This window comes from Esox lucius, chromosome 10, assembly GCF_011004845.1.
Source record: "Esox lucius isolate fEsoLuc1 chromosome 10, fEsoLuc1.pri, whole genome shotgun sequence".
Taxonomy (NCBI): Eukaryota; Metazoa; Chordata; class Actinopteri; order Esociformes; family Esocidae; genus Esox; species Esox lucius.
The window spans coordinates 16,604,299-16,616,860 of NC_047578.1; the positions used below are offsets into that span (position 1 = coordinate 16,604,299).

At 43.2% G+C, this 12,562-nt stretch overlaps 1 protein-coding gene across 9 annotated transcripts in view; it reads right to left on the bottom strand.

Moving 5' to 3' along the window:
• Window positions 1-12,562, bottom strand: part of arhgef1a (Rho guanine nucleotide exchange factor (GEF) 1a) — a 52,323-nt gene that overhangs the window by 33,753 nt on the left and 6,008 nt on the right. For 6 of the 9 annotated variants that reach the window (XM_020050274.3, XM_010873763.4, XM_020050272.3 and 3 more), the window contains exons 2-7: window positions 8,098-8,194; window positions 7,724-7,989; window positions 6,511-6,685; window positions 5,858-5,966; window positions 4,439-4,478; window positions 3,863-3,995 (exon numbers count right to left, since the gene is read on the bottom strand). In XM_020050274.3, coding sequence (XP_019905833.1) covers window positions 3,863-3,995; window positions 4,439-4,478; window positions 5,858-5,966; window positions 6,511-6,685; window positions 7,724-7,989; window positions 8,098-8,133 — 759 coding nt within the window. In that variant the 5' untranslated portion in view covers window positions 8,134-8,194. Of the gene's footprint in view, window positions 1-3,862; window positions 3,996-4,438; window positions 4,479-4,661; window positions 4,994-5,857; window positions 5,967-6,510; window positions 6,686-6,865; window positions 6,975-7,723; window positions 7,990-8,097; window positions 8,195-12,562 lie in introns of those variants that run through there. The other 3 variants (XM_010873765.4, XM_010873769.5, XM_010873771.5) reach the window with 3 other exon arrangements.

Sequence of the window (12,562 nt, forward strand, 5' to 3'; positions counted from 1 at the left end):
TAGACTAGTACCTAACAGTTTGGATGCAGTCACTGCGGCCAATCAGATAGCGTGTGCAGGGGGCAATCCCTTGCACGGCATTGGGTGCTCCGGATGTTATGTTAGGCACATAAAATGAAATCAAATGAAATCTTGTGAAGATGAGAATCAAACTCCTCATCTTCACAAACATAGGTGGAGCCATGGTCTATGACTAGCATCTTTCTTCCATAATTGCATTACTGCAACTAGCTTCACCCACTGTTTATAGCCTGGACATTTATTTAAACTTGTAGGCTGGCTAACTAGAGCGCACTCACAGGAGTCCGTAGTTTTACAGTGTTTCATCCAAATCTGGTAGGCCGGTTTTAGCCTGGTTCGAAGCTTCTCAATCCCACCCCATTTAAAAATGCCCCCAGGCACGTCCATTTTCTATCACAAGCTTTAAATGATGTAATGTCTCAGGACTCAGCTGATCAGACCCCAGACTCCTGACCTAAATCCTATGTGTCAGAATCTGTTTGCAAGAACCTAAGCATACAGAGGCCGTCTGTTCGACTGGTTTGACTCTGTCATTAGCATGTAATTACAATGTTACACAGAATCCTGGAGGAGAGCGCTCATCGGCTATACCCTGTAACCATGCAGACTAGTACAGCAGACTTCTGATATCCAGTCATGTCAGATAGAAACTAGTATATAAAACAGGCACCTCATTCTATTTTCATGTCCTCACAGGCCATTGGCTAGGCTCCGTATATACATATTTGTCTTAAAGTAAATAAAGGGTACCCAACATTGTTAGCGTTTGATGCACAGGCATATTTATTACCCTGACTCCTATTGGACATGTGAACCATGCCAATGATAAGTTCTCATGGCCTCCAGCCAGCTAGTGGGTTGAAAGTGGGTGTGTGCATGTGTGTGTGTGTGTGTGTGCACGCATGTGCAAGAGAGACAGAACGAGAGACAGAGTGAGAGAGAGAATAAGCGAGAGTGAGATAAATATATTTTTTTACTGTGTGCATTATCTATAAATGTGCAAGGATGTTTTCAGTCCAAATTATTAAGACAGTTAAAAGTAAACATCAGTGTCTTTTTGTATAATATATTGTACCAGCTCTGATGTCTTCCTCCACATTTTCGGGTTGCATCAAGCATAACTAACTCAGAATCATGTCATGACCTTCACAGCTATTGCTGAACCTTTCCGGAGATCAGTTTCCATTTTACATGGAAGTCATTAAGCAGACACTCTCATTCACACAGGTGCATATGAGATGCATAAGTGCATACGAGTTCATAGGTTTTTATACAGGCCCCCTTGTCACAATCCAACCCACAATTGTGGCGTTGCAGGTGTCATGTTCTCACCAACCCGAGCTACACAGGACCACAGGACACTGACAAGACAGCAGAAGCTCTTCTCGGACCATGCTGCCAAATACTAGTTCTTCCGCAGACAGACAGGCCTGTATCGCAGACAGACCGGAGTGTACCGCTGACGGACCGGCGTGCAACGTAGACAGACAGGAGTGTACCGTGGACAGATCGGCGTGCCCTGCAGACAGACTGGAGTGTACCGTAGACAGACCGGAGTGAACAGTAGACAGACCAGCGTGTACCGTAGACAGACCGGAGTGAACAGTAGACAGACTGGAGTGAACATTAGACAGACCGGAGTGAACAGTAGACAGACCAGCGTGTACTGTAGACAGAACGGCGTGTACCGTAGACAGACCAGCATGTACTGTAGACAGAATGGCATGTACCGTAGACAGAACGGCGTGTACCATAGACAGAACGGCGTGTACCGTAGACAGAACGGCGTGTACCGTAGACAGAACGGCGTGTACCGTAGACAGACCAGCGTGTACCGTAGACAGAACGGCGTGTACCGTAGACAGAACGACGTGTACCACATCAGAAGGGTGGACAGTGCTGCTGACTACATGGTCCTAATGAGCTCCAGAGGCAATTAAGTGATTTACTCTGCCCCCTGTTGGACATGCCTGGTTCATACACTCTCCCAGCAGTACACACTCAACAGTTGGTATTTCACAGCTACTATGTGAACATACGTCATTGAAGTATTCAAATTATTTGAGTGCTTTCAATTTAAGGTTTTGCTGCCAGTTATTACTTAATGTTATTGTTAAGTGAATCAGTAAAAATTAAACCTCATTTTCAAGGGGATTGTTCCTGGTGGTGATCTGTCCGAGACAGGGAAAAGTCACTTTCAGACAAGCTGAGATTGGTTTTCAAACTGTGTTTTTGGAGCAGCTTGGCAATTTCAATGGGATGATCATGTGAACAGATTTTACCATTAAAGGAACTAAAAGATAAAGCTCTATGTTCGAAGGTCAGTTCTGAATCACTGTCTCCTAAATAATAACTTTAGTGGGCCAAGGATACAGGCCTCCCAATTAATAAACAGTACAGTCATCATAATGACATTCACATTTACACCTATTTGCAAGAGACCTTGGATGTACAATGTGTTTAGAAAGCAATCACATTCCTTCAACATTTTATAACTGATTAAATAAATATTTTTTACCAATCTACACAAGACTCCATAATGACAAAACAAAAACCTTTTTAGAAATTAGTGCCAATTTATCTAAAGTGAAAAGCTTTTATTTCATGTATGTAAGTATTCAGACCCTTTGCCATGACACTCCAAATTGATCTGTGTGCTTTGGTCATCATTGAGATGTCTCTAGAACATGATTGGAGTCCACCTGTGGCAAATTCAAATGATTCGACAGGATTTAGAAAGGCACACGTCTATATAAGGTGGACTCACTTCACAGTGCATGAAAGACCAAAAACAAAACAGGGAAGTGGTGTGAAGGAACTCTTCACAGACCTGAGATAGAATTGTGTTGCAGCATAGGTCTAGAGAAGGTTATAAAGAAATGCAAAAGCATCCCAGGAACATAGCGGGCTACATCATTGTGAAATGGAGGAAGTTTGCAACCAAGACTCTTCCTAGAATCTGGCAAAAATAAGAAATCAAGCAAGAATGGCCTTGTCATGGAGAGGACCAAGTGCCCAATGGCCACTCCAACTGAGCTTCAGGTTTTCTCTGCAGAAATGTGAGAACCTGAAGAACTCTGAACAAGAGGAAAATTATTCTCTGGTCCGATGAGACAAAAAATCTAATCTGAATACTTAGGTAAAATTTTTTTGATTCAATTTATTTCATTTAATAAATTTGCACACATATTTAGACATGTTTTTTTGATTTGTCAGCATTGTGTTTTGTGTGTAGAAGAATGGCAGTATTTTCTTATAATTGATTAAATTAGGTTAGTCCATAACAAAACAGAATGTGGAGAAAGTGAAGAGATCTGAATACTTTCCGAAGGCATACATTTTAGAAATGGTGTGCTGTGGGTTGGTGTGTCAGTCTGCAACATGTTTTTTTACCTCTTCTACACCTGCTCCTGTATCAGATTCATTAGGCCTCTTCTACACCTGCTCCTGTAACATATTCATTAGGCCTCTTTTACACCTGCCCCTGTATCATAATCATTCGGCCTCTTCTACACCTGCTCCAGTATCAAATTAATTAGGCCTCTTCTAAGCCTGCTCCAGTATCATATTCATTAGGCCTCTTCTACACCTGTTTCTATATCATATTCTTTAGGCCTCTTCTACACCTGCTCCTGTATCAGATTAATTTGGCCTCTTCTACACCTGCTCTAGTATCATATTCATTAGCCCTCTTCTACACCCGCTCCTGTATCTGATTAAATAGACCTCCTCTACACCTGCTCCAGTATCATATGAATTAGGCCTCTTCTAAACCTGCTCCTTTATCAGATTCATTAATATTAATAAAAGGTCTGAATGTTGGAAAGTGTTCTTCCCCTACCTTGCGATTGCCAGCCATTTTGAGTAGAAAACTGAGGGTGCGCTTCAAAGGACTCCCTGTACACTCTTCATGGGCCTTGTCTTGGTCAATCTCTGTCCAGCTTCCCCAGAACTGACCCGGGTCACTATCCACACTGCGGGACGGGAGAGAAATAAAACATGAGATGAGAGAGAGCGAATCACAGAGACACAGAGAGAGACACAGACACACAGAGAGTGACAGAGACACATAAGAGGGCCAAAAGACAGGAACATCTGTGGGAGGCCAGAGAACGACAAGGAACAGGTTAGGGAAAGGGGCAGGACATGAAACGAGAATTAGAAGAAACGTATTGACAGCAACTGAGAAGTGGACAGTGAAGGGCTTCTGTCCAGCAGGATACCACAGCAGACAGCTTTTAGCATAGACCGTTTACAAACATTCATTGACACTGGACATGTTACTATTAAAGGCAGAGTGTCATTTATGACAACAGCAGACAGTCAGAATGGAGAGCAACAGGCGGCAGTCTACTGAAGGAGACAGATCTAAAATGGTGATTGCCTTTCCACAAAAACAGGGAGAAAGGCCACTCACCTCTGGTTGGATCCACAGAGATGACCATAGGGGAGAGTCTCTGGAACACACAGACCAACAGACACTCAGCACTGACCCCCACCCAAAACACTCTTCAAAGTGTACAGCTCTAGCTGAACTCAGCAAGACCTATGTCTAAGACAAAGCACAAATAAAATAAGCTGAAGTATCATACGTTAACAATAAAAAAAAAAACAATAAAAAAAGTAAATCTCACTTTTACCTGATGCTCATTCAAGGGCTGCCGTGCAATTTTTTAACAAAGAACTCACCAAGCACGAAGACAGTGATGAGAGTGAAAGGGGCACAGATAAGCGAATTACTTTGATGACAGTGGTTAGAAGAGCGGGATAGAAAGTTGGTTATAGAAGGAAAGAGAAAGGTAGCTGTTTCATAAGCCGTGTGTTAGAACGGAGGAATATGAGTGGACAAGACGAGCAGAGAGCCACAGAGGAGAGGTGGCAGAGTTCGCAGTAGAAATGGAGGCTGTTTCACTGGGACTGGGGCTAACAACAGGACCCGAGCCCAGGCAGAACAAACACAGGAAGAGCGCTTCCGCATTGCTGCACAAAACCACACCAGCGTGCACACACACACACACACACACACACACACACACATACACATACACACACTTAAGACCTAAGAACTCAAGAAACTGAAATTTCTTTGGGGTTCACTGAGACACACCCACACACAGAGAAAAAGATGCAGTGTGTGTGTGGGTGCACGCGCACACACACTCACACACACACTCACACAAACAAAGACACCCACCAACTGAGAAATGTGCAGTAAACACAGTGAGACAGACATCCGACATAAATGTATGTGTGAAAGCGGACCAAAAACAACAAAAACAAGCATGCACTTAGCGCACATTAAAATAGCCAGTTATCGATAATTGAATACACCCACATCAAATGAACACAATTATCGAAGCACTGTAAACAACATCCAAAAAGCCCAGTGAGATATACTTTCACTAACACGCGGCTCACTGACCAACAGACTTACTGTCCATCAAGAACCAGATTCAGAGAGTACCAAAGTGTCTGTGTGTGTGTGTCTGTCCTGTAAGAGAGTAAAGGTGAGTGTGTCTGTTAGAGTGAGGTAGTTAGTCTACTGATATAATAGAGAGCTGGTTACAAGGATGGATTCTAGTAAATTCCAGTAAACACAGAACGTCAGACTCCTTGGTTTCCGACATAAGCCTGGACCCTTTTGGGCGAGGAAATACAGAAACGCGTGGGACTCATTCAAACCTGGAACCAAGTGAACTTAACAGAAAACGTTGCAATATGTTCCACGGGTAGTGACGATGGCCGTTTCTTATTGGACAGTTCCGGGTGGTCCCAGTTTCAGTTTTCTTTGACCGGTGTATAATGAACTTGACCCAGGCGTGTGGCGTGGGCTCACCGTAACAGTTGGAGCGCGGTCGCGGGTCCCTGCTGTGCGGTAGGCTGCGGTGTACCACACTTAGGGTCGGAGCTGAGGCACTGCAGCCCTGCAGATGGTTGGCCTGCTCCTGTTCAACACACAGATTACACAAACATTAGCCATTTCAGGCATTGCACTGCTCCTGTGATCCGACAACAAGATGGAAGGGGAAAAGCAGGTAAACATCACCTCATTTCATCTAAATAGGGTCTATGTAAAAAAAAACAATAAAGGAAAATGTGCACATGTAGCACGAAACAAGACTTGATTTCATTATCAAATGTGATCTTTATTTAACCAAGCAGGTCAGTTAAGAACAAATTCTTATTTACAGTAACAGCCTGGTGAGAGGCAAATTGTCTCCTGTGTACTGGAGGAATAGATGCAAAAGTACAACAGCAGACAGACGGCAGGTCGCTGCACATACTGAGCTCTATGACAACTTAACGACAAGAGCACCTTTCACCACCAAGCTATAAATAACTCCTCCAGTTTAACATAAGTAGTGAGGTCATCTGAATCAAATCACATTAATCACCCCATCAAAAGTCCTGGTGATTTGTCATCATGTCCATCTCCTTCTGACAGCTGGTCCAATCCCACACCCAGGCCCGGCTAACTGACAGTCTCACCTCCAATACAGAGTAGTGCTGTGCATCGGATCCCGCCTCCTCCTCGGTGAGCGAGGACAGGGAGCCCTCCTGGGTGATGGGGGTCCTCCGAGGGTCCCTCCCCCCTAACCGGACGCCCAGGGCCGCCCCCAGGACTATCCTCATCTCCTCAGGATCCAGGTCCTCCAGACTCACACTGCAAGACATTCAGCTCAACTATGTACAACTACAGGAGCAAACAACAGGCCGTGACCCCTTAGAAATGTCAGAGTCCTACACAAATACCCACAAACACCGCAAGTCCCAATTTCACACATTCCTTGGAACAACATTGTACGATTCGACAAAAGGGATAAGCTCGTAGTTCCCCACTCACAACAACTGGAGACCAGAGGTTGCTCCCATGAAGTCTGATGTATGTCAAGGCGGTGGATGATACATTCCCACACAGCTGTATGTGTTGTGACCGTAACCCAGTCTGACTGGACCCGTTGCTGTGAATATGTGCTTATGTGTGGTTTTGGGGGGGGGGGGGGGGGGGTTGGTTCCAGGAATGGCAGTGCCAGTACAATGGCCAGTCTCAGAGCAGTGGATCTCTGTGTGTACCAGAGAGGGAGAGTGCCCGTACCAGTGTGAGTTTGAATGCATGTGCTCATATGCACGTGTGAATCTGGACACAATGTCAACACAGAACACTCCTCTCATTCTCTTCCCAGGACAGGCCCGCTATTAGATAAACCAGTGTTTCTCTGACACGGATTGTTTTTGTTAGAAGGGGGCGGAGGCTTTCTTTATGCTTTTTGTAGGGATGGAGAGAAAGAGAGAGAGCGGACCCAGAGGCAGCGACCTGGGCAATTAGAACAACCTTGGACAGAAGTTTTACTAGGTGCAAGTTCATGGTGTTTGAACTTGCACCCGGGCACACAACACAATGTGCTATCGTAGGGTAAATGTAATGATTCTAACAAAAGGAGGATGTAGAAATCCATAAGTCCTTCATGTTGATAGATCAGATTTCTGTATGAAAAATTAGAGTGATAGGTGGTTGTGTTACCTAGTTTGTTTGAATGCATTGAATGTAAGTATGTAATTCAAGCCTAAAGTATAGATTAAAGTATATACTCGAACCTAAAATGTAATTGTTTTCTGGTGGGTTCCTGTGACAGATTTTTTTTTTACATTTCTTATGTCTTAGAAATTGAAGGATTAGTCATTCGGTTGTGGCGCCCCCTACCTGCGGTTGTCGCCGGCCTCCGTTTCATTCTGCTGCACAGTAGCCACGGCGCCAGGCTCCCAGCTGTGCCTCCTCCAGGGGTCCAGGTGGGTGAGGTGTCGGGTGGCTGGAGAGCGTAGGGTCACCCCTCGATCCTCCTCCTTCACACTCGGCCCAGGGGAACATGGCGGGGAGGGGTATGGGGAACAGGGGGGCGCGGGTGGCGAGACAGAGGAAAAGGTTGGGCAAAAGGGCAGGCTGGGGGAGGCTGGAGGTGAGGTTGGCATCTGGATGAGGGTCAAAGGATGGCATATGAGGGGCCCAGTGAGAGAGGTTGAAGTGACATGACTTCCATGTTGAGAAATGCGCATGTCTACTGACAGAGGCAGATGTACCCTATAGATCAGGTGCTCAAGTTTCTCAGGGCCCATAATCCAGAAAACAGCTCCCACCAAAGATTAAAGGGACAAGACCACTTCAATCTTCCTTGTCCTAAGACAGCAAAAATGCAAAATAAAAAGTGTGAGGGACTGAAATATTGTCCAGGTAAGTGGTTGGCTGTTAACAAATCAGTAAGCAAACCCAATAGGTCAGGGAGGCCCAATTTTTTCTACAAACTTACAGAGAAAACACAATTTATAATTATTGAGACCGTGAAGCAGTTTCTCTTATTTTTCTTCATACTTTAAGTTATTATACGCTACTATGAAGTCAAACATGGTTTAAGTATAAAGTCACAGGTTTTATTTAAGGGTATTTACATACTCGTTTTACCAACACTGTCATACCCCAATCTCAGGACATCAACTTGGACAATTGTCTTGACAGTTTTTATTGGTCATTCAGTTCTATTCTGTCACATTTGAGAAGGCATAAGAGAGGTGTCAATTTCTTGTCTTGATTCTAGGTTTGTGTTAGCCTCTGGAGTCTACTATTGGTGCATGTTTACATGAGAAACAAAAATGTGTTAATAGCTCTCTATTGTAGTCTACTAGAAAGATGACGTTTACTCTTAATGGTTGCAACCATGGTGATTTGAAAAGAACTTAACAGACCATGAGATGTCTTGTTGCACTCTATGTAATAAGTTCCTTATGGGTATAACTGAACTTTTCATTCCTGATTATTCATTTCTATTCATTACTGTTTACTGACTCTGTGAACTTGAAAATCACAACTCCAGAGGTTCGGTTGATTGAGTTTCTGTTTTTCATCAGAATTCTTGCTGAATTAGGCAACACGCACAAGCTGGGGTTAAGCTTGCCCAACCAACCACAAGGAGTCGCTACAAAGTCTTGTCTGACATCCTTTCCCCCCATGGTGGCACAGAGCCAATCGACATTCTTGGTTCATTTCTGTGCCTAAAAGATCCAGCATTTGTTATATATAAACCATCCAGTCTAAGGCTTTGGTCAGCCAGTCTCCCTGCTTTAGAAAACAGCACGTCTACATGAGGCAATGACTGTAGGATCTATTGTCATGACCGGAAAGATTCTTAATAAACTGGTTAATAAGTTTAGTTTATGCCATAAAATAGTGAGTTAATTATTCTTCTTTGCCAGGATATCAGAATAATATATTGTTTCCTTTTCAAAGGGAAGATGTGGATGATTAACTCAGGAATGCTGGGTACAACATGTTTCCTTGGTAATCATGTTTTGACATTCGGCATCAATGTCGCTGGTCACCTGTTCTTACCCTGAACAAAGTCAGGTTGAATCATTGTGGTGGAGCACCCCTCCTGGTCTTATCAGCCAAGGCCCACCTAATCTCTGATGCACAACTACTGCTTGGGTTATTAGAAAATGACTCATTTAAAAAAAAAGCATTTAACATGGTTATTGTGACAGAACCCTTTCACATGCTACCAACAGCCATGTTCATTAGCAATGATGTAATAACTTATAATAATAATTACAATAGGCTGAGTGGTTACATCTATCTTGTGCAAATGTGCTGACCTTTCTGCAACAGGTTACCTTTTGAATACCCTCAACTGTATAACAACAACTGCTATAACAATGTCATTGTGAAAAGGTTTGTCCTGAGGTGTATTTACAGTATACTGGTGTCTGTGAATTGAGCCAGTGTACTGTATATGAAACCTTTAAAAGGAGTTGTCTCTCTGACCATCCTATATCAGCAGAAACTCTACTTAAGAACAGGGTTACACCATGCAATCACACACACCTATGAGATAAGATGGAGAGATTAGATTTTAATGGCACCACACCCAAACAGCACATGCAACCACACTTAAAAGCTTCTGACAACCCATGAACAACCCATTCACAACACGTGTGGTTAAGAAACCCTAACATAACAGAGGTACAACGCCTGAGGGGTTTCATTTTCCAGCACAATGGATACTACAACTCTAAATATGCATTTGAAAAAACATGCATAAAAAAGGGGCACAAAAACCAAACTTAAACTTTGACTCCATGACAAGTTTGATTTGTCATGGAGTCAAATCAAACTTAGTTGATTTGACTCCATGACACTACAGCGGTATAAACAATTGCTAACAAAAACATAGAGCAAGGTCCCATTTTGTAAATCAACATTTTGCAATGTATTTTGAACTATCGCCGTCATTGACGAAACGTGGGGTCTTCACAAGTTTCTGGCCTTTCAACCCCAGACGCCATTGCCCATGCAAACCAGACGGTTTTGACAAAGCCCCTGGATATATCCCAGAAGCCCTACCATACCCAGGCATTGGTCCTGCTGATCCGCAGCCTCTTAACAGGCTCTCTTATGCCTCTGGGATGGCCGTGACAACCAGTAGGCAATAGGCCCTGTACAGGGATAACCTAGCCGTTTTAACATTTATTCGCTAGACTGGATTTGACTTACAGATATCTGCAACATAATTTCGCCTAGTCAAAACTCCAATTCAAGATAACTATAATGTCATTCTGACTAGTCAAAATGACAGTTGGAGATATCTGTAATTCAGTTTTGAATGGTCAGTTTTAAATTACTATTGCCATTCGTGTCTGTGAGGTTTCTCATATCCGCAATGTCTATTGTTGATATCTTCAACTGGATTATGACTAGTTGTAGTTACAGTTCCAGATATCTATAATTTAATTCTGACTAGTCACGATTCCAGTTCAAGATATCTTTAATCCTCTCCAATATCTATATAGCCCCGGACGCCCAGTGCTAACGACGCCACTGATTACAGGTATCTTGAATTGGGGTTTTAGTTTAGAAAAATTACTTTGCGGATATCTATAGTTACAAGTAGGAGTCAGGAGCGAGAATGAGTGGCTTGCTTGTAATCAAACACGTTACTACTCTTCCACCGAATGGCAAGCATTAACCGCCATGCCAGACCTGCGTGAGGCCGAAACTGCAATTTTTGCCAAAATTTTTAAGGCTGCAGGCAGTGCACGACAGGCGCTTTTAGCAATAAATACAGAATATTTACTTTCTTTCAAAAGTGGATTCTTCGCCACAAAATCCCCGATGATAAGATCGTTCTATTTGATGACATTTTTTAACTATTCTATCCACAACTGAAACCGCCATTGCTGCTAACACCGAAATTTGCTGGCCCAATATGATCTGATGCCTCGCATGAGAAACGTCATGCAAAACAATTCGAAATAGTCATAATGAGGTTTGAGATATCTGCAACTATTATGTTGACTAATCAAAACTAAATTACAGATATCTTCAATTTCCATTAGGGATGTGTAACGAGTCGAGTGTCATTTTCAGCGAGGTCATTGCTGATATCTGTAATTCACTTTTGACTAGTCAGACTGACGTTACTGATATCTTGAATCAAAGTTCTGACTGGTCACAATGTAATTACGACTAGTCAAAATTACAGCGTTGAGTCATGTTAATTTCGGATAGTCAAGTATAGCGAATAAATGTTAAAACGGCTTGCCATCCCACCCCACCCCTGCAGCCCACCACGACAGACATTACGCTTCCGTCAAACCCACAGCGTTAATGCGCACCGGTACAGCGGAAGGTCGTTAATTTCTAGCGGAACACGGAGCTTGCCTTGGAGCAGTGCCTTCTGTGTGGGGCGTTGGATTTAACCGAGAACTTGTATGCGGAAATGTCTTGGCAGAAATAGTAGCAACAGTGCCGTTTTTACTTTTCTTGGACGCATACCCAGATGAAGCATGCTTAAACCACTGCGGATTTACGCTGTCGGTGCCATCGAGGCGTTACGCCTTGCTCACCATCCCGGACTGATAATAGCACTGCTATTATCAAGTTGGCAAACTAAACGTTACAGTATATGCTCAGTGTATATGTGTTTTTTCAAAAACATCCGCAGAACTACTCCAAAGAGCATGATTACTGTTCGCATCCTTTTCTTTTGGCAACTCTGCAACCCATAGACAACAAGATATTTACATGAGATTTACTGTCATCGTTGCCGTTAAGTACAGGGTTTACTTAATCATTGTGTTTCTTACTCGGCTCACTCCAGCTGGTGTTATTACTTCCCTCTCCCACCTCATTCCTTCCCTAACCCCCCCCCTCCCCCATTCCTCCACATCCCCCTTATTCATCCCTGATCTTCTGTTCATACAATGGTATCAGGTTGCGGAATGCTGTTTTGGCTGTTATTTGCAGGCCAGTTAGGATTGCCTTTCGTGTTGCAGTCCTATAACTGCACAATGATTATTATGCAGCATTTGATTCAGCAGGAATAGCATTTAAAAATCTAGGTTAGGCATGAGAAGGTAGTTCTTAAGACAGACTACTTTCAGATCCAACAGACAGAAGAGAAACAATGTATGTGGGTTACTTCATATCGTTTTCAGCCTTTCTTTATATATCGCTTGCTAAAGTAAAAAAAGTTTCTCAAAAAGTTCAGTCCTT